The sequence below is a fragment of the Nicotiana tabacum genome, chromosome 20 (genome assembly GCF_000715075.1).
Source record: "Nicotiana tabacum cultivar K326 chromosome 20, ASM71507v2, whole genome shotgun sequence".
NCBI classification, from domain to species: Eukaryota; Viridiplantae; Streptophyta; class Magnoliopsida; order Solanales; family Solanaceae; genus Nicotiana; species Nicotiana tabacum.
Genome location: NC_134099.1, coordinates 142,176,490 through 142,199,437, shown reverse-complemented (window position 1 = coordinate 142,199,437; position 22,948 = coordinate 142,176,490). Strand labels below are relative to the sequence as shown.

The following is a 22,948-nucleotide window of genomic DNA, read 5'->3' as shown; positions in this document are numbered from 1 at the left end:
TTAACTTTTCATTGCCAAATCAAGGAAGGGGTTTGTGATGATTTTCTTTTTCTTTTTCTTTTCAAGATGTGAGCTACTTCTTCTGTCCCAAATTTCATGATACTCTTTTTCTTTTTAATTAGTCAGTTTCGAAAGAATAATATTTTTTCTAATTAATAATAATTTAATTTTAAATTTTTTATGTTATTCTTAACGAGATAATTTATAACCATATAAATTTTTATAATTTGTTTTTGACCATAAACTATGTGTCCAATCAAACATCCTCGGGAAAAGGTTCAAATTTATCTTTCTATTTTTGAATATTGTCTAAATCTAACCTTCTATTATACTATTCGGTATCCGGCCAAATTTATCCATATCGTTATCCGGCCAAATTCATCCCTACTATTCGCAAATTTTTAAAAATTACCCACAAGAGCATAAAAGGGGAAAAAGTAAATTTTGAAAAGATAAAACACGACAATATCAATGAATGGTTGCCTTTCGATCTCCCCAAATTCATAAATCAAGTAGACAGCAACATGTCACCAAAAGATGGATGTGTACAGCTGCAAACCAAAAGCTAGAGAAAGAAACAAAAAATCAAAAACAAAAGTTACTAATACAAAAGAAAGAAAAAGCAAAATATTACCTTTTTCTTCCTTTATTACAAAAGGCAAATGGATTTTGGACACAATGATCAAATTCTAACTTAGAAATCGGTGGATAGAGGGGCATGGTCGTGGTTCATGAACACATTACTGTAGATAAGACCAGCCAAGCCACCACCAACAAGGGGTCCAATCCAGTAAATCCAGTGACCAGCGAAGTTACCACTAGCCACTGCAGGTCCAAAGGAGCGAGCTGGGTTCATTGAACCACCAGAGAATGGGCCAGCAGCCAAGATGTTGGCACCAACAATGAAACCAATGGCAATGGGTGCAATTGTGCCCAATGAACCCTTCTTGGGGTCAGCTGCTGTGGCGTACACTGTGTACACCAATGCAAATGTGATGATTATTTCCATCACTACTCCTTCAGCAGCTCCTACTCCAGCTGCTACACTGTGGATTGGAACAGCCTGAAAAAAAAAACAAGTTAGACGTCAAAATATGGCTAAAAATTGAAATTTAGGTGTACTTAGAAGCAGATCTAGAATGGGTTATATAGATTTAAGCGAACGTACTATTTTCAGCTCCAACTATATAAACATGCGTATGCAAGAATATAAAATAAAATATATAAATATAATAAGATCACTCTCATTCTGAATTTTAAATCCTAGACTCGCATGTGGTATAGTCATGGGAATTAAATTGCATTGTGTTATGTAGATTGAGAATAATGAGAAGTCTAGGAAGGATGCTTCCACTTTCATAAGAAAGCTCAATAAAATTTAATGTATTAATGATGTAAAAAGTATTTATATTACCAGAATACTTAAAAATCCAATCATAAGTTAGTGCCTACACTGATCAAGAACATGGTTAATTAGTAAGATATATATGTAACAGCAAGTTAAATTATACTGCCAATATAAAAAAAATCATACTGTCAATATATATAACTTAAATATCGTTCGAGAGATTGAAGAACTTACCAATCCTCCGGTGACAACTTTGAGGAGGTAGGAGGCAGCAGTGGCGCCCATAAGTTGAGCAATCCAGTAGAAGAGGCCAGTAAGAACTGTAATTTGGCCACCAAGAGCCAATCCCAAAGTAACGGCGGGGTTAACGTGACCACCGGAGATGTTAGCCCCAACGGAAACCGCCACGAACAGAGCGAACCCATGGCAAACTGCAACTGCTACAAGCCCCGCGGGATCAAGAGCAGCATCTGCTGTCAACTTGTCTGCATATCCAATGCAGTAGTAAGTTTAGAATCATAATTCAAAGAAAACAAAATAGATCAAAAGGCAAATTTAGAATTTAGAGTCAACAAATTCAGAATATATGTAATATGTAGTAAATAGTTACATTCTCAAAATTGTATACCAACTGAAAGTGATGGATTTAGTTGAACCTGTTGAACACACTCTAGATCCGCCTAAGACAGAGTTATTCCACTTACTTGCATGGGCATGATTTACTAACCACGTAAATTAATTCATGCATTACTGTACGTAGCGGCCAAATTTTTCATCAAATGAAACTTTACGCACCAAATTCATTTAGTTACTATGTACGGTCAAACATCTCTATAGCATCATTGTTTGTTTCAAATTTTTTGTCGTTATAGTGATGTGGTGTTATAGAGAATATATATTATAACATAGCATGAAAATTAATTCCAAAAGAAACTTGACTTTCATAGTGAATGATTGTTATATAATTATGTTTTTATAGAAAGGTCATTATAAATGTGAACAAAATGATTCGAGTGATATAGTAATTATATATAAGGAAAAAAGAGGAAGAGTTATTAACTGTAAGCAATGGCTGAACCAACTCCAGCAAAGACAAAGAGCAATGTAGAGATGAATTCAGCAATGTAGGCCTTAATAGACCCCAAACTAAATGAATCATCGAAACGACCAAAAGCTATGGCAGGCATTTTCAAAAAACTAATTAAATTGATTCTAAATAGAATTGAAGAAAATGGAAACAGAGACAATGTTTTCTGATGACAAGAAGAGCCCGTTCTTGTCACCTATATATACTACGAAATAGTATTAAAAAATGATAATTAAGTTAATTAATGCACATCATGTGTTTTTCACTGTATGGGCATCTCCTCCTTACAAAGAAGATAAGGAGAATAAAAGTATAAGTGTATATGTGGCCATACACATCCAATCAATTCTTTTTCTTACAAATCCTAGCTGTCAATAACATGCTCTTTATGGAAATGTCTGGAAGACAGTCAATAATATCCATGTGAACCGACCGTTATTAAGACATTGTGGTGGGTCATGGGAGGTCCCTTGTGAGAAAAATAATAATTAGAAAATGGAGTTGATAGGTGCAAACAGATCTGCTTACGAGTTCACTGAATCCAATAATTTTGGTTCTAAATTAATTTTATATTATAAATTAATTTAATATTTATCTTAACACAAATAATCGGTCGAATTTACTACTATTTATTTTGTCTAGCCAATATACATAGATTATATAATAATTATACACGATATCTGAATATTTTAAGTTTTAGTGCTTGAATAGATGACTATTTAAATTAATTCTTCTTATTCAAAATCTAATAACCAGCTTTTTCTTAGAATCGAAAATCCAAAAACTCAAAATCCTAATCTCGGATACGAGGGCAACACTAATGGGGTTTGGTCCAGACAAAGTGCACTGACCGACCATGGACAAATAGAATGGGGTTGTTTGATCTGTTTTGTTGGATTTATTTAAAATGTGTGGATAAGAATTGAGGTGGACTTAACTAGAATTCTGTATATCTGCTTAATATATTGGAAAATTAGGGTTTAATAATAATGAGATATATATGGCATGCTGGATGGAGATAAGGAATAATCTTTAGTGAGCTCAGGTCGTGTTAGGTAGTTGCTTTCATTTTTCAAACTGATTTTTAATGAAAGAATATTTAGGTTTTGTTCTGTATATTCTCATAGTTATGATAATGGTATAAGTTTCCATTATTGCTTACCTAAACTCGTTGCAATTTCTCTTTTTGTGATTTTAAGGCTTTGGATATTCGACTTTTATTCTTTTGTTCTATTGGAGACATTTGAGCTATTCATGAATGATTTCCAGATCTGGACAAATGGAAAGTCTATTATATTGTTCTAATTGATAATAGCCCTTTTGCTCTATTCTTGAGGTTAGGACTTCCCAACTACATGAAATATAATAGAAGGTTAATCTACAACATTTATGCATATGTAGAACATTTTGAGGTAATTCGCTGCATACAAAATCAGACAAGTACTGATAAACTCAAGAGATCACTTATAACTAATCATAGTCGATTGCTTTAGAGCTAGAACACAGTTGTAATATTACCAATGGTATTTTCCATAAATTTTCTTGTAGTAAACAATTGCATTATTAAAATAACCAAGTATATATAGTATATGATACTAAAATAGTTTTTGCCTTTTTGGTTGAAAGAACATTTCACATTAGTAAATGTAATTTCCGGAAGAAGAAGAAGAAGAAAATGATGAACCCTAAATAAAAGAGTTGCTAACGAGACCATATTCACGGAATTTAATCACTTAGGAGTCGTTTGGTTTGAAGACAAGTTATGTTAGGATTAATTATCTTGGGAATAGTTATCATGATATTATTTTTTATTGACTATTTGGTACTATATTGTATTAATCCTGAGATTATCAATTTTACTGCTTTATCCTGAGATTACTATTGCGCCCTCTGACATGTATAAATTATCCCGGTACTATTTTTAATTTTGGGATAACTTATCCTAGGATTAATAACCAAACAAGGAATAAGGTGATACTAAATTTTTATCTCAAAATTATTTTTATGTATCCATCATACCAAACAACCCCTTAAAGTACTATTCTATTGAACGTTAATTATTGGTGTAATTTCACATCAGCCATCTGCATCAACAACTTATCACATATACATAAACTATATGGGATAGGCCAGTGCAAGCACGAGGACAACATTTTATATTATACTGTATTTTATATATGAATGTCAAGATTCAAGAACAAGGGAAAATTATATATCCAAGTTATTAAACTGAGACTCAGGAAGATAATAAATAGTATTCTATATTGATATTGTTAAAGATCCGAACATTCTTAGACATATGGTGCATGTAGGTGAAAAGTGTGTCTAAGATGCAAGGCAATACACTTAAAGCTACATGTGCAACATAGGGGGATATGCTATTTCTCATGCTCAATTCTAAGTAAAGCATCTTGACCCTACCAAACATGATCCTTGCAGCCAGTTGGATTATGCCTTTAACATTGACAGCACCAAACCAAAATGAACCCAACTTATCCTATACTTATAAGGATAAAGCTCAGACTACCAGAAGTCATTGACTTGACTCTGAGCAACTTCGAAAGTGTTAAACTTTGCTGATGATCAAAGAAAACCTAGTATAACCTGAAAGAAACTGTTACGAAGAAGGAAATGCCTCTCGAGTACCAGTACTTTTATGCAATATTAGCATTGCACTCTAAGCAGTTGGCTAGTTACTGAGATGTAAATCCTCTAATATGAAGTAGCATATGCATCATACAAAGGCTATAGCAGTTAAAGACTTGAACTGCATTAGGAGATCTGTTGCTACAATTAGCTGATGTATGAAAGAATAAAGTTATAATCATGGAGCTTAGTTGTAATTCACTCGCTAATTCAGAGCCATTACTTCAGGATCCCCAGTAGCATCCTCCAGCCTACTCTTATATGATCATTAACTGCATTCCTAATCTCTTCAACCAAATTCTTCTGTTATTCCTCTATTGCGTTCTGCAACTCATCAACCTAGGGAAGAAGTTTTAACATCAGCAAAAGATATCCAATTATATCAATCGAAATTTTCTCAAATACATATAAAACATTAAGCACATAGACCAAAGTTTAACTACTTATCTATCTACAAATATGTTAAACTTTCACATTCGAAAAATTTTAAGGTAGGATATATGTTTGAGAATAAATTCAGATTACAATCAGTCTCCTAAACATATGAAGAGATCAGATAGCTCATGAGTGATTAAATATTTTATCATAAATTACTGCATAAAGATAGGAAAAAAGCTAGAATTACCTAAAGGTTCATAGAGAAATAAGTCTTGAAAAAGGAATTCCAGGTGTGATAAAGCACATTTCATATTTTGTATGTCAACAGACTTTGTACATTTTATTTAGGGACATATTCATTTTTCATGATTGGAATCCAATTCTTCGTCTTGGGACATCACATTCAATCATTTTTTCACGACTTAAGACAATATTGGAATCCTTAGACTAATCTTTAATCTTTGCCGACCTAGCTATTTTTTATTCCTGTTTCAAGAAAAAGAAGAAAGATACGAGAGGAAAACAAAGCATGAAAATTGAAAAAAAAAGGAAGAACACTTACATTGAAATTAAGAAATAACATTAAAAAAAAAACAAAGAAAGGAATCATTGTGCCATTTCAAGTTTTCTAGCTAGAAGATATCACAATTTTTTTTTGTGTGTGTGTATGCTTAGCAATCTATTTGTAGAAGTGGTCAATTATAACAATCAAATTTCTGATCAAACTGCACATATCCAAGAGAGGAGCAGTCTTGAGTGCAGAATCAAACATTAAATTCAATAATAATATGCAAAGCTTTGGCATAAATCTTTAAACATCGTTTCGCAGTGACACAAATGATTGTAACTGCTGCATATCGTTTTTGCCATTTTGGTGCAGCCATAAGACTTGGTAATTTCTTGAGTAAAACAAGCAGATGGATTTGATCACCCCTTGGCCCTTGCCATTGAAATCCTGTACATAAAAGTTACTCTAAGAAGATAATTCCGCGAAGTTTCCAAACATAAACCATTCACACAATCTCCATCACTCATCATTCTCGATACGCCAAATCATCTTGACTAACTCAGAAAACAACCTTCTTATTATCTTATGTAGCTTGAGAGTGACTATTGCAACAAGTTTGAGACTACCAAGCAGCATTTCTGCCTGTGCACCTTAGAGATATCCAACTTTATTCAAAAATTTTAGTAGATCATAATACTTATCCATCTCCTATTCAATCACATCAATAAAATTCTTCAATCAGTTTTATATCTAAAGTATGAACATATGTAAACATACCAATAAGCAAGAGGCAATTGTAATTACTTATAGGCAAATTATATCAGGATTTAATCCGAGGAGTTCTTCACAAATAGCTTTTCTACGGTGGTCAACGTCCCTTTTTTATTTTTGTGGTAAGTGCATCTAAATATCGTGCTTCCTATGCACTCAATCCTTAGAAAAGAATAGCAATGAGATTTCACGTGCCCCTCCTCCTTTCTTTGATGCTACTGGAAAGTACATATTGTGAAGAGTAGACTTCATTTATTCAAATATCAACATTCTTTTAAGCAAAAAGAAGGTATATTCTTGAGCTCTCTTTTAAGTCTGTCTTCCACCAACAATCAGCGCAAATCACTATGGTTTCATCATCATGGAAGCTAACAGTCTTTTCATCCCTTAATACCTTGATTCGCATCTCACCCTCTTTGTGTGCAAAACTAAAATTTTCAGAAGGCAATTTCACAAACACCTAGAAGGCAAACTGAAAGCAAAGCTGCCTAAAAAAATTGAAATCTAGCAAACAATTGGTGATTCCTTAGACTTGTTAAACCCAGAAGCAATGCACGAAGAAGAAGAGAAGCAATTACCTCCAAACACAGTGATCAAATCTTAGAAGTAGAGCAAAAGAACAAATAAAGAGAGACCCAAATTGAGAAACAGAGAAAATAAAAAAGAAATATAAACTCAGAGAATTCAAATTCGAAGAAACAAAGAATTTTTAGGAATCACAAGCATTAACTTTGATACCTGGTGAAGGGGTTACTTCATAGCAAGAGAAGGTGGGTGTACATGGAATACACGAAAATAATAATTTAAATCAAAGACAACTCCAAAAGATTATAGGAATTGTAGAAGTAGTAGAGCCAAGAGAGAAGAAAAGCTGATGATTTAGATTCACCGTGTTGGACTTATATGCAATTTGGGGAACTTTCTCTCCAAAGTACAGCATGTGCAACATAAAGTATAACTTATTCCTGCGTAAGATAAATTAAAAATTTAATTTGAAATGACCAAAGTGCCCCTTGGTAAGCAGGCATGACGACCCCAGCTGCTTCCCAACCAGCTTCTATATAGTAGTAATACATACTATGACATAAGAATACTTTTTGCTTGTTGAAGGTCAATCCTAATAGCAATACAGTTCACTTCTCGGCCCGACCATATCCTCCATTAGGCGGTCATCTGTCTCCATATTTTTCAAATTTAGGACCAATGTATTAATGAGCACTTTGTCCATAATTTTGTATTTGTATTTAGAAATTGATTGAATATGCATATATAATTTATTCAGAATTCAGCAAATGTCTCCTTAGTATTTTGGATGGATCAAAGGATGTACCCACAGACGACAAAGAAAAAGAAGATTGAGAGGCTGCCAATGGTAAAATCAGCACATGGCTTATCAATTCTGTCTCTGTTGATATAGCTATGGAGCTGACATCCTTTGAGAAAGCATCAGAAATGTGGAGTCATCTACATTCCCTCGGTAACTAACAAAATTTGGCTAGAGAATTTGAGTTGGAAAGGCTACTTGCAGAATCGAAACAAGGTGAGAAAAATGTTTGTTTCATTTATTCTGGATTACTCACATTATGGGCTGAGCAAGATCAGGTTTTTGCTGCTTCAATCCCTACGGCTGGACTGAAGGATCTCATGACTACTATAAAGAGGATAAGGACTATCCAATTCCTGATGAAACTCAGGTCTGAGTTCGAGCCGTTGCGTGCCAGCATTCTCAACAAGGAAAAACTACCAGCTTTGAATGTGGTGGTTTCCGAAGTTCTTCGAGAAGAAACCTGATTGGGGTCTCAAGGTTCTATGGAGAATCCCCTTTCCATGGACACTGCCATGGCTGCATACAGAAGTTCTTCTTCCTTGGGCAACTCCAACAAGTCAGCTAAGTGTTTTCATTACAAGGAAACATGACACATCATCGCTCACGGTGGACGCGAAATTATTGCAACTATTGTAAGAAGGATGGTCACATTATTCTAGAGTGCCGTAAGAAACCTAGTTCGTTAGGAAAACGCTCAGCTCCTCATAAAGCCTTTCAGGTGATGGCAAGCGATGTTGGTACACATCAAACACCATCATTGCTTGATCGCAACAATATCCATAAAATGATACAAGAATCATTGGCGGCGGCTCTTCCTAATGCAATCTCTACAGCTCTGATTGCTACATACCCCGGTAAGAATATAATTTCGGATTCAATGGTATGGCATATTGATTCGGCTGCATCTAACCACATGACAGGAAATTAAATTTTTTTTTCTGATTTATATAAAATGTGTTCTACACATGAAATTGTTACAACAAATGGTCATATTTTATCTGCATCAGGCATTGGCTCCATTAGACCATTTTCAAAAGTTCTTTGTGTACCAAAACTTACTGCAAATCTTTTATCTGTTGGACAACCCGTAGAACAGAATTGTTTGGTAATATTTTCTCCTAACGGTTGTGTTATTAAGAAAATATTGACAGGGAAAACGATGGCCAGGGGGCGTAAGGTTGGCAGGCTGTTCCTTCTTCAATCTACAAATTCCAAGCTTCATCAATGTTTTCTATCGGCTTCAAAAAAAGATATCGAGTTTTTAGATAAAATGTGGAACTTGTGGCATCTTCGCTTAGGCCATCCACACTCTTCTCATTTAAATTTTATGTTGAAATCTTGTATTTTGTTGGATAAACGCTCACTGATTTTGCCCCCAAAATTACCTTGTGAGAGTTGTGCAAGATCAAAGAGTAATAAACTTCCATTTCAATTAAGCAATAGTACTTATTCTACTCCTTTCGATTTAATTTGTAGTGATGTTTGGGGTCCTTCTCCAGATATATCTCGTTTGAGATACAAGTATTTTATCTTATTCATTGACCAAGCATCTCGTTATACTTGGTTTTCTTTTTGAAACAAAAAACTGAGGTACCAAACATTGTCAAATAATTTTATAACCCTATAGAAACCCGGTTTGAAAAAAAAAAGATCAAGATTTTTCGTTCAGATTCGGGAGGGGAGTATGTCAATACAAACCTCACTAACCTTTTTCAAGAAAAAGGCATTATTCATCAACATGCTTGTCCTTGTACACCTGAACGAAATGGTGTGGTGGAACGTAAAAATAGATATGTTGTTGAAACTGTATTAGCTCTTCTTGATACATCAAATGTTCCAAAAATATTTTGGGCTGAAGCCATTTAAACATCTATTTATCTTATAAATAGACAATCATCTTCAATCATTAAACAGAACTGCCCTATTTTATTCTTTTTAAAAAATTGCCCGACTACTCATCTTAAAGTATTTGGTTGTGTATGTTTTGTTCTTCTTTAAGATCATGAACGTCATAAATTATCATCTAAAGATGTTAAGTGTATTTTTGTGGGATACAATGATATTCAAAAAGGATATTTGTGTCATGATCCAATACGTCATTCATTGAGAATTTCTCAACATGTTATCTTCTTTGAAAATTCTTTTAAATCCTTTTTGCAAAACATTTCACTCATAATTCTGTTGGCCATAACAACCTATCCACTGGTCCATCATCGAACTTGCCCACTGCTACAACAGGTACTACTGATGACTCTGGCCTTTTTTTTTTTTTTGATAATGATACTACTCCAGCAAATATTAATTATTTACCTTAACAACTTGAGACACATAATATTCCGTTAAATCTTAATAACCAACCTTCTCCTCCTCGTTAAAATGCCATTAGACAATCACTCTGTCACGTTCCCCCTCCAGATTGATATGGATACTCACATATGGCAGATCATATGCCTTGATAACAACATTAAATTCTATAGTTGTGCCAAGTTCTTATATGAAGGCAAGTGGTCAGAAATGTTGGGAGGATGCAATTCATGAAAAATTGATTGCCCTTGAGGAAAATGATACATGGGATATGGTGGATAGACTCGAAAATGCAACAACTATTGGAAGTAGATCGGTGTACTCAATAAATATGAAAGCTGATGGATCCCTAGATCAATACAAGGCAAGATTGGTGGCTCAAGGGTACAAGCAGGAGTATGGAATCGACTACGATGAAACATTTTCTTCTAGTAGCTAAGATGACGACAATATATTGCTTGCTTTAGCATCAATAAAAAGTTGGAAGTTACATCAACAGGACGTCAAGAATGCTTTCGTGCACGGAGACTTGCAAGAAGTGGTCTATATGAATCCATCACCAGGTTATAAATATTCTAGCGCAAATCAGGTATGTCGTCTTAAAAAATCTTTGTATGGACTAAAGCAGGCTCCTCGCTCTTGGTTTGAAAATTTTCGAACAACAATCCTAGGTGCTGGTTTCACTCAGAGCATCTCAGATTATTCATTATTCCTATATCGGTCCAGCTCAGGTATTACTATTCCCCTTATTTACATAGATGACATGATTATTGTCACACCTCCTTTTTCCAAAGGAATATGGAGTTCTTCCAATTAAAGTGACATCAATCGAAATGAGATTATTTATTTAATTCAGAGTCGCCACTTGGGATAATTTTATGGTGTCCCAAGTCACCGGTTTATTTTAAATCCTAAATCGAGAAAATTTGACTATGTTTTAAAGTCCGCGAAAACCAGAAGACCGGATAAGAAATTATGTTAAATCGGGAGAAGGTCTTAGGCATTTCCGGATTCCGTAGTTTTAACATGGTCGCTTTGATCATACTTGGCTTAATAAAATTATTTAATTAAGCCGCTTTTAATTTACCTTTTCACCTATATAATTTACCTTTTCACCGCTTTTAATTATGGCGTTATGGATTTATCTTCGAAGCAAATCACATGTGTGTAAATCTATTTTAACGCGTACATCTACACAATTAATCACACTTTGTTAACTTAGGATTGTTTTGCCAAAGTCGTGCGAACGCGTACTTTGATTTATTTGGGGAAGATCATAATTATGTCATGCGAACGTGTACATAATCACAATTAGAGCGCGCCTGAAGCGTTATACGATATTTAAGAATCGATTTACTTTTCTTTCTAGAAGCTGTTTTAGAATTTTCCATGAAAGCCTAAGGATTTATAGTTATAGGTATGGGAGCCTTAGGAATATACAAAGACTAATTGCAATTATTGAATTTCAAGGACGTTTAGGAATTACGAATTGTTTATGTATGGCTAAATTACAAAATTGGCTAAACTAACAGAATCGTTGCTATTTAGGTATTAAAAGAGCAATCAACCGAAACCATGGCGAATGGCATTGACCTAACGAATTCAGAGTCCATTGGTCTCTTCGTATTAATTTAACCAGATTAGCTATGTCCCAAATTCAATCAGTTTCGGCCCTAATTGAGTCCATCCATGTCCAAACTATGACTGTCCAACGGGACGGGACAAGACGAAATTAACGGAACGGGACGATATTTAAGCGGGACAGTGGTGGGACGGGACAAACGAGACGAAACGGTCATCCCATCCCGTCCCGCTAACAAACGGGACGGGACAGAACGGAATGGGGCGGGATGGGACGGGACAGGTTTGTGGGCGTTAAGTGTATTTTTTTTTAAAACGTCTAGTTTTTTGAAAATTACTATGTTTTTAAAGTTTGAACGGCTAGATTTTTGACTTATTTAATAAACTTAAATGTTATTATGTTAAAACGAAAATTAGAAAACTAAGTAAAGAATTATAAAATATTAAAACAAAAGACTTGTAATGAAATATTCTAGTAATTGTAAATTTATAATAGAGTTATAATTTATTTAATATAATTTCAAAGTATTAACTATTAAGTAACTAAGACAATTCATAAAAAAAAATCAACGCTTAGAGCCTTTTATTTTATTAATGGAACTTTCAAATCTCAAATACAAATATAATTCTTTTGAAGAGCACCTAATCTACGCAGCCACCTTCTAGGAAGGGTTCTGTTTGAACTAGGCCTCTTAGTAGCCAATTACAAATTATCATACTAATATTGAATGTTTGTAAGCTCCTCTATAGCTTCTTTGTAACTTATCAATAATATCTCTCGGACGTTGTTGTGGAATTGGCAGTGTTGAATGTTGATTAATGTTCTATGAGCTCCATGCCGTCATCGGTCCCAATGCTAAGTATCTCATTGTATTTTTCTTCTTCCCTAGTGTTAATTTTTCAAAACCAAAATTTCTTCTTTCTGCATTAATCCAATCTCTGAATAATACGGAAATCTCTAGGTTGTCCTCTGCTAATGAATGTCTATGATCTCCGATTTGAAATATTGTTGCGCTAAAAGCATTCTCTGGTGCTAAGAATCAAGTTCACCATCAGTAGAGGAATCAAAACATGTTATATCATCAATATCTTCCCATAAGAATTTCTACTCTAGACTTAGAAGTAGAAGGAGCAGTTTCACCACTTGTTGTTTCTATAGATTTATATTTATCAAACATTGACCTAGATTCTAACAAAAGAATATATGTTAGCTTGGATGTCTTAGAGAGATGGTTGTTCATATTCTTGAATTGCTAAATTTTGATAAATTTTACGAACAAGTCACTTTGCACCTCTTAATTTTAAATATGGATTAAGTATTGTAGAAATTAAATAAACTTAGGGAATAGAGAAAAAAAATACTTTTTAAATTTTACAATCATTTCATTAATGTCGGTGCATAAGTTGGATTTGTTTTATACTAACCAAATACAACAGAAATTCCACAAATATACCATAAAGACTCGCAGGACAGGCAAGACAGGACAAGATGGGACGGGACAGACGGGGCGGGAGGGGACAAAACAGGACAGGATAAATGGGACGAAATGGTCGTCCCGTCCCATCCCGTGTCCCGTTTAACATTGGCCCATCCCGTTTAACTTGGGTCGGGCCGGGCCGGGACCGGACGCGGGACGGGCCGTCCCGTTGGACAGCCTTAGTCCAAACACTGAATTTCCTTTGGTCTCTATTACCAATGGAAAAAAACGAAACAATTTCTTAAACATTCATAATACAAATTTGAACCAATTTATCAAACAAATACTCAGGAATTAAAGATGAACTACACATATAAAGGAAACCTCAAATTACAACTAAATGGCTTTTCAATTAGATTACAACTATAATAAGAAACAAAACTACTCTATGGACTTGAAGAGAAGAGAAGGGTGAATAGTAAATCCATTACTATTCACGAGCCATAAATCCGACATCCGGCGGTGGATTCTCGTAATTTTGGTGTTAATAGAAGCATCTTCTCTATGCGCACAATCCCCAATTGGTTTTGTGCTTAGATCTATAGCCAATTGAAACAGATCTTAAAATTTCTTACCCGGTTACTGTAGCAAGTATAACTTTTCGTTAGTTTCTTCTTCTTTCAATGGAGTTTTGAAGAACTTTATGAATACATCGTCCTCTCCCCAGCCTTTGGCTGTGGGAGAGCAATCTAAATTCATCCCTCCAAATTCATATGCAGCTAGTTTGATCAATAACCAAACAGCAGGACAAGTTACAAAAACAACTTTGAAGCCAAGCGAAGTAGTTCATGGAATCCCAACGCTACTGTTTACAATGGAGGAACGGGAAGATTTTGCAAGGGAGGAAGGTTTGCATCAAGCCATTGTCGTGAAGGTTTCTCCTAATGCTCCAGACTTGCAAGACTTGCGTACAATTTTGCCAAAACTGTTTGGTGTCAAAGGCCAATGTTTGATTGGTCTTCTAGCGCAAAGACAATTACTCATACGACTGGATCATTACGACGACTTCGTAATTTGTCTCACCAGGTCAGTTACTTATTTTACGAGCAAAGAAAAAGAACACCAGGTTAGAGTATTCCCATGGACGATTGGATACAACCCAAAAGAAGAAACACATATGGCAGCGGTATGGATTTCGTTTCCAAGTTTACCCCCTGAATTATTTGCCAGGCGTGCTTTAATGTCCATTGCAGCAACTGTTGGAAAGCCTATTGCTATTGATAAGGCTACTCAACTTAGGTCTAGGCCAAGTACAACTAGGGTCAAGGTGATCCTTGACATTTTGGACAAGCATCCAGAACAAATAAGGCTTAAATATGTTGATGAAGGAACTGGAAAGATCGTTGAACAGCTTCAACAAGTTACTTATGATAATTTACCTCTATATTGTAATCACTGCAAGCATCAAGGACATGACGAATCTAATTGTCGCATCCTTTTAGGAAAAAAACGAGTAGTACATGATGAACATGTGGAGGACGAAGCTGATGCAACAGGAGTAGTGGAGAAACTACAGGGTGATGCAAGGGATTATCTGAATAAAAAAGAGCTAACCAACAGCCCATTGAAGGACCTGAAAAAAATACAAATTCTGGGCAGCAACATACTTTGAAGGCCACTGTGAATGATGGTAGTAGTGGTTGTGAACACGAAGATTGATGACATACAGGTCCAACAAGTGCAAGATCAAGTTGGGAATAAGGTTGAGGGTTTATTCGTGGACCAGGTACAGAAACAACAGACTGTTGAGGATAGGAGGTTGATGGATTTTCCTGCTTCTACTAGTGTACAACAGGTGATTTTGCAACCTAATGGAGGACAACAATGTATTACAGTTAATGAAAAGGAAAATGGTGATTTAGTGGTACCTAATGCTGGACAAAAGAGAGATGGTGAATGTATACCTGCTGGTACTCGAATAGTTGTGCAAGTGGTTGATTTAACTACTGGCAATAAGCAACAAGGGTTAGCAGTAGGGGATGCATCTACTCCTAAGAAAGCCAAACTCCCAGCTGATATACCTGCTACAAAAGTTTTTGAACGAATGAAAGAAGCTACAGCTGGTGCTTTGAACATTGCTACTGATTCAGCTGTTACAATTTTTGGGCAGAATCGCCAAGGGGCTCGAAGCAAAACTGATCCAAAGAGTGTTAAGGCAGTGATCAAGGATCTTACGCAGCCTCAAAATTGGGTGGACCATCATGCAACTGCTGCTGTTCCAGCAGCTCCTTTGAGGGTTGGAATTTCAGCTGGTGATCGAGCTAAAGCAGGGATTCAAACTCTTAGTGTTCAAGGTGTAGTGAATGTATATAATGGAACAAATGCTATCATGGCTGAAGAAAAACCAGCAGGTTCTAATGAACAGGAACAAGCTGGGCAGTCGAAAAAATTTGCAGATGATTGGATAGATGTGATGAGATCTCCTAGTCGACAAGATACATCTCCAGCTGTGAAGGCTAAGCAACAACATTTGAGTGTACCAGCATTTCGACAGGATATAATCACTCCAAATTCTTTTGATGCACTTGTACATGAGGAGGAAATTGGAATCAACTCATCAACACTAAATGGTACTATGGTTCAACAGCAAATTGTTCCATGCACTACAAGTGAAACAAATGTCCTACGCAACGAGCTAGTAGCTAAACAAGCCCAAAGTTCCAACATTCCAACACTACTTTTTTCCAGTCCACATATGGAAAAAATCATTAAAGACGCGCAAAATGCAATGATAATGAACACCAATATGGTTAATCCACCAACTGTGACATTGAACAAATTCGTCTTTGAAATACCATCACAATCTTTGGAAACGTTTGGAGAGTAAGGTATTAAATCCAAATTTTGGGATGACCAACATGAGGATGATGATGATGAATACTGGGGTGCTGGCTTTGTGGGGGAGATGGCAGTTAACTATAAGCAATGGGTTGATCAGTGTGAATATGATGATGAAGAAGATCTGGAAATTCAATTTGTGAGGGATTCTGCTGAAGAAGGTGAGATGTGTAGTGGTGATGAAGAGACAGTATTCTCACCAAATTTGCCAAAGGTTGGAAGTTCCTCCAAGCTAGGATCCAGTCGCAGGCTTAATGCCACAGCTCCGGAATTCATCCCCAACATTGAGCAACAACAAAGATGCACAAAAGCTGAATCGAAAGGAAAAGCAATAGCAAAGAAATCTGGGCAGCAGCAGCAACTCAATTCAACAACTGTAGCTGAAGTTGTTACTGAATCTGGGCAGCAGCAGCAACTCATTGCAAACAAAGCAGCTGGAGTTGTTACTGAATCTGGGCAGCAATATGTGGTGACAACCAAAACAGCTATTACTGTAAGCAATATGACTGGACAACAACAACAACTTGAAAGCACACCAAGTACTACAATAATGAACTCAAATGCTGGACAGAAACAACAGGATTCCAGTACTCCTATGATTTCTGAGGAAGATAGAAAACTGCTTGATGCATTGGCAGACTCTACACATCGAAACTCAGAAAGTTCAATGCAAATTGTTAGTACAGGAAATGTGAGTAAAAACAGGAATAAAATGCAAGTCATAAAGCAACATCACAACACGACAGCTTTGGCAAATACACAATAAGGAAATGCATTGATGACATAGGACCTCGTCGACAACTATCCGCATCCTGTGAATGTGGGTAGAGATATGTATGAGGAAGGAGAAGAAGATGTTGTTTTGAAAGAATGTCGGTCACATGCAGCAAAACAAGGCGATTTATCACCTATGCAGAGCGGCAAAATAAAGAAAGCACATACAAGGAAAAATAGTTGGGACGACAAGGTTAGTGATTTTCTAAATGTTAGGCGACTTTCCAATGAGAGTTGTCAAACAAAAGAAGGCTGCCCCAACTACGTCAACGAGGTCCAACCGTCCAAAAAAGAAATGATGTTTTTTGATTACGTTTTGAACACGGTTCAGGAAAACAACAAAGAATTACAAATTGAAGATTTTACAAGTTTGGAAAAGAAGGGACAAGAATCAAATTGGTACTACATTCTATTTTACCACTTTCTTAGTATTCTCATTTGTAATATCATCACAGAGTATGTTATAAACTCTGTGATGATCATTGAATATTTGGTCCGTTCAAGTTCTTATTTTTTACATGCTTGCTAGTAGGTGAGGCCTTTTCTTTGCCTCAATAGGATTAGTAAGGTAAGGTTTAGCCCGAGTTGTGTTGCCTTAGTCTTATGCTTTTGGAAATTATCCACACGGCTATGAGATTATATGCCCTCGTGAGACGTTGCCGACAGCTACACCATGAATCCTCTACATTAGGCTGTCATCATAAGGCAGTGTGAGGCGCAGAGGAGTGATTATATATCCAAGGCATATGGGTAACACTAACGGTGCTATTGTCCCCCTTATTTATGCTTTTCCTAATTGTTGTATTTTTCTTTTTTCTGTTATTAATAAAAAACTAGCCCTAGGCGCTTGCCTAGCGGAGTGCCAAAAAAAAACTACATAATCCTAACTGACTGAGTTTGCTACACTTGATGAATTGCTATAATAACCATAACCTTCAATTTCATTAATTGAAAGCTATGCCCCTATTCCGGTCACGCCTGGGCTAGTTAACTTAATCAGCCTGAAACCCCAGCACTTCATTCACTTCATTACTGCCTGATTTGGGTCCAAAAATTTATCCAGTAATGGATTTGATCAACTAGTGATCAAATCCAATAACTGACTGGCCCTTGCCTCCACATGCTAATATCAAATCAAGATTACACCATTAATTTCATGAGCCAACACTTAAAATGAAGAAATGACACTATTTCAAGCGTGTGTTTACTGCTTAAATGAATCTGAACATGTCTTAGACAGTAGTATCAATGCACCCTATACCATTAACTCAAACAATGGCAGTCAAGCCATAAACACTTCAACAGAAAACATAGATGAGCACATTAGTGTAGATTTTAGCTGACTGTGACAACTTAACCTTAATCACATGGCTAACAGAATCAGACTCATACATGTTAAACATATAAGAACACACAATGATCTATACTCAAAACAAAACACTATGCAACTACAATCGCATTAGGTATTCCATTACTTCAAGACACGGTTACATCTACAAGAGGTCAAAGCAATACCTTAGTAGCAGCAAAACAAAAGGAACAGAAAATAAATCTCTGAACTTGAGAGGCAGCTAAACACAAGATTCCACAATAGCTTGATGAAAAATCAACAACACGGCAACCAACATCAGTAAATCCCAGAGGAAGGCCTCAAATTCAGTCCAAAACTAACTTTAGCAAAATCAGGAACCAATGGAATGAAACGATATAGTCATAGAAGCAACTCCTGAGATTTTAGTTTTCCAAATTTGGAAGTCACTTTGAATTCCAAAAAAAAATTGGCTTTTGCTTTTAGAGGAGATGAAAAAGAGATCCCTATGTGCTGTATGACTCCCCATCGCTGAATGCAGAATGAAAATCCTTATTATATAGGCTATGTGTGTGCTATAAGGGAGAATGAGAAAGTCTAGAAAAAAGAATCTGTCAGCTAAAATTTTGGGATAAAACATCTTTTTTAACCAATTGTTGGACAACTGTCCTATTTCTAAATGTTTTATCTCATTCTCAATATTTTCATTAACAACTTGGGATAGTTGTCCATTATCTAGAAGTTTCTTGTGTGACCAAACAAAATTCCCTGATTTTCTTCCTAATTAAACCCCTTAAGTTCCTGTTAATAAACGTTCATCCCCCAAACCCTTTTGACATTCAAACAGCAAAAATCAATCTAAGTCTGTTGCAACCAATTAAAACCAAATCAACGAACAAACAAGACAGATCAATATTAAACGTTTACCAATTAAACCTAGCTAAATTAAGAAATTAATTAAGCTTGATTCAATTATCCTAAAACGCATACGACTAAACTAATCTGAGAACAAACAAGTCATGAATAACGAAACATCAGAAACCGAAACAAAACCAAATGTTTAAACAAATACAATCTGAAGTGAACTCTAAATACGAACATGGCTACTGACAAGAAATACATAAAGGAAACAAGAAAGCATTACCATTTTGAACTAGGTCGAAACCAGGAGAAAAACCATGGAGGTCGGTGATAGTATTTCTGTCGGAACTCCGGTGGCTTCGAAATGAGCCAAAACCAATGTCAATCGATTGTTCTTATTAAGAATAATCGATCGAGGTAGGTTCTAAGTCAAGTCGAATTGGTATTGCCAGAAAACAAAGAAAGGGTAAAGCTAGGTTTTTTTTTGAGATTTCCACATTTGAAATTCACGGAGTTTGGGCGATTTTTTGGGAAAATTAATGAGGGATTTAGACTGAGGGGAGGATGGAGGTTGTGTGGTGACGATTTGGGGTCGTTTGGAGACTGTCCGCCGTCGTAGGGTACCGGCGGCGGAGACCACGGGTGGTGAGAGAGGGGTGAGAGAGTGGTGACGAGTTTGGTGAGGGTAATTGGGGTAATTGGGGGGAGGGGGGGCTTTCCGAGACTTATAAGGAATGGGGTAAGGGAGTTCATGACCGTTGGACTAGGAGAAATGAACGGCTGAGATCGGCGTTACTAAAACGCCAGCGTTTTGGATCATTAAGGGCTGGACCGGAGCGGGTTTGGGTTAGAGCGGATTTGTGGGTATCTTTGATTTTAAATCTTAATCAAATTAATTAAAACCTAAATTAGGTCCTAAATTAAATTAAATTTGTAGAATTAAACTTAATTATCTATTTCTAACATTTAAATAATTAATTAATTTAAAACTAATGAAATGAAATTAATAATTTAAGACTAAAAATTAAAAATATAAAATGACCATGGTATTTTTTGTGATTTCCATTTAATAATGCAACTAATAAACGTAATTAAATCCTAAAATGCAAGTAAAACCTAAAATGTTATGCAATGAAGATTTTGAAAATTTTTGGTGTTTTCTTATAATTTTAAGATATTAAATATGCAACTAAATGCAAATAATAATTAACAAGAGATTCCTAGAAATTCTATGAAAAATTAAAACAATTAGAAAAAATCTATTTTCGTGAATTTTATAGGAGTATTTTTGTGAGGCAAAAATTACATGCTCGCAATTATCACAGGAAATGATGAAGTTGGAATCTCTCATTTGAAAAACCTATTAGACTCCTTGTTCAAGATGAAGGACCTAGGTAAGCTAACATGTTTTTTGGGCTTGAGCTGACTTATGGAAAAGAAGGCATACGATTGAGTCAGCTAAAGTATGCAGAAGATTTTGTTCATTTAGCAAATCTCACAGATGATAAGAAGGTTCATACTCCAATGGAAGCGAATACGAAATACAGAAAAGAGCAAGGAGAGCAAACTTTGTATAGACATTTGGTTGGGTCACTTATATATCTTACCATGAGTCGTCTTGCTGTCTCTTATGAAGTAGAAGTGTTAAGTCAATTCGTCACTAAGCCTTACAAGATCCACAATTCAGCTTTGCTAAGGGTAATTAGATACATAAGGAGTATTGTGAATCGAAGTCTCTTGTTTCCATCATCTTCATCGCTGGATATGGTGGGATATGCTGATGCATATTGGGATGGATGCCCTGATTCAAGACAATCCACTACTGGCTGGTGCATGTCGCTTGGCTCGTGCATGATCTCATGAAATTATCAGAAACAATCCCGAACATCGAAGTCATCCACAGAGGCAGAATATAGAAGTATGTCTGTTGCATGCTCTGAAATCATTGGCTACGAAGGCTATTATAAGAACTTGACATCAAGATCGAAGGATCGACCACATTATATGGAGACAATACCAGTGCAATTCAAATAGCAACCAACCCCGTTCATCATGAAAATACCAAGCACATAGACATAGACTATCACTACATCAGAGAATTGGTTGAAGATCGGAGTATTAACCTGAGATATATATCATCTAAAGATCAACTAGCAGATTTGTTCACAAAGGCTACGGCAAGAAGTCAGTACGATTATCTTCTGTCCAAACTCATGCTTTGTGATACATAGCATTGGGTGTTGACTATACCTTATTTAAGAGCCCAATTTCAGGGATCTCCCATTATGACTAATAGTCAATTTGTAGAGCAAATTAGCTGCCCAATTTCATGGATATTTGTCTAGCAATTAGTAGGCTAGTAATCAAGAGATAATTGAGACTCCTTTGCTTGTATAAATACATTGTAAATCCTACAGTTCTATACATTGAAATATATTAGTATTCTTTCATTTTCTGTATCCCTCTCTTTCTCAACACCGCATGTGTTTTCAGACTGTCAGGTGATCTTTCATAATTGAAAAACTTAACTTGAGTATATCATAATTCTAAGTTGTAATCATAGAAATCACAAAATGGTTAGAACGAGCACGCGTATGCTGATGGAAAAACAACTAGTTCATATGCACGAAGTGGACTTCTATGTATACAAAACCATTTTCCTATACTGCGGCATCAATCATCAGTCTCTTAAACTACTACAATATCTTTGAATTTTTGGATTTTGTCTATCTCTAGAGTTTATGTTGAGATTGTCTTTGGTATTTCTCTTTTGGAGGGACTCAATAAGCTTGACCAAAGGAAAAATTGAGTTACTAAAGTTATAAATATACCTTGATGCTACTCTGTTGGTAAGTCGTTGCCACGTCCATGGGCAGAGTCCCCGAATCCCCTTCACCAAAAAAATTTATACTATATATACTAGGTCAAATTTTTTTGTTATGTATATAGTAAGTGTTGAAATCTCATAACTTCTTTATATATTTACTTCTTTCATATTTTGAAACCTCTTCATGAAATTTTTAGCTATGCTACTGACCACGTCGTCTTTAGAGAACAAATTTAGCAGCTAACAAAATTTTCATTGTTGCCACATTAAGCGGGAAAATACAGAGGATGGCTCCTTGTCCCAAAAAAGGTCCTTATTTACCTATCGATTCTAATTTTTTTAAGTATAATTAGCTCAAATAGTCATCCACCCAACCGCTTAAACTAAAAATAACCGGTAGAGGTATAACATATATATATATACATAATTTATGTATTATATGTGTATAATTATGTCAATGTTTAAACTATGTATATAACCAGGAAAAGTAAACAAATGAATATGACCGGCTATTAATATAAAGATCCTTTTTTTAATATTAATAGTGCAATTGTTGTATACATTACCATGTTACGTAAATTCTAACAACAAATAATTGTCTATATTAAATGTGGACCGATAGCATGAAAAATAGACGTGAAAGAAAACACGTTATCTATTAATATATAACGGTCAATTATGTTGACATTTGAAAAATTATTTTTCTCCGCTAATATATATACAACTTAAATATTTATCACAAAACTGAAATTCCTTAAGATTCAAATGGCTAGGTTTTTTAGCGAAAAAAAATGGCTGGTTTTACATGGGTTTGTCAATGGGGATATAGCCAGAAACAGATCCAAGTATCTGGGCTGCGAACAAATTGGACAGTCCGTTTATGGGGCTTAACCTCTCTCTATCCGGGTCAA

At 35.5% G+C, this 22,948-nt stretch overlaps 1 protein-coding gene and 2 long non-coding RNA genes across 4 annotated transcripts; all 3 read right to left on the bottom strand.

The window, feature by feature from the left end:
• Positions 1-468: 468 nt before the first annotated feature.
• On the bottom strand, positions 469-2,619 carry LOC107786005 (aquaporin TIP2-1). Of its 2 annotated transcripts, XR_012703612.1 has the most exons (4): positions 2,409-2,619; positions 1,583-1,833; positions 635-1,063; positions 469-565 (listed from the first exon to the last, which is right to left on the bottom strand). XR_012703612.1 is itself a non-coding variant. In XM_075240544.1 (3 exons), exons 1-3 carry the CDS (start codon positions 2,533-2,535, stop codon positions 695-697), a joined length of 747 nt encoding a protein of 248 aa, XP_075096645.1. In that variant the 5' UTR covers positions 2,536-2,619; the 3' UTR covers positions 469-694. The 2 variants fall into 2 exon arrangements, 1 of the variants encoding a protein (XP_075096645.1); XM_075240544.1 differs by having other exon boundaries at positions 469-1,063.
• Positions 2,620-5,052: 2,433 nt separating this feature from the next.
• On the bottom strand, positions 5,053-7,771 carry LOC107786004 (uncharacterized). Its single transcript, XR_001648037.2, has 2 exons — positions 7,477-7,771; positions 5,053-6,414 (listed from the first exon to the last, which is right to left on the bottom strand). It is a non-coding gene; the product is annotated as an uncharacterized LOC107786004 (long non-coding RNA).
• Positions 7,772-12,509: 4,738 nt separating this feature from the next.
• On the bottom strand, positions 12,510-19,907 carry LOC142174180 (uncharacterized). Its single transcript, XR_012703526.1, has 2 exons — positions 19,494-19,907; positions 12,510-12,983 (listed from the first exon to the last, which is right to left on the bottom strand). It is a non-coding gene; the product is annotated as an uncharacterized LOC142174180 (long non-coding RNA).
• Between the last annotated feature and the right edge of the window lie 3,041 nt (positions 19,908-22,948).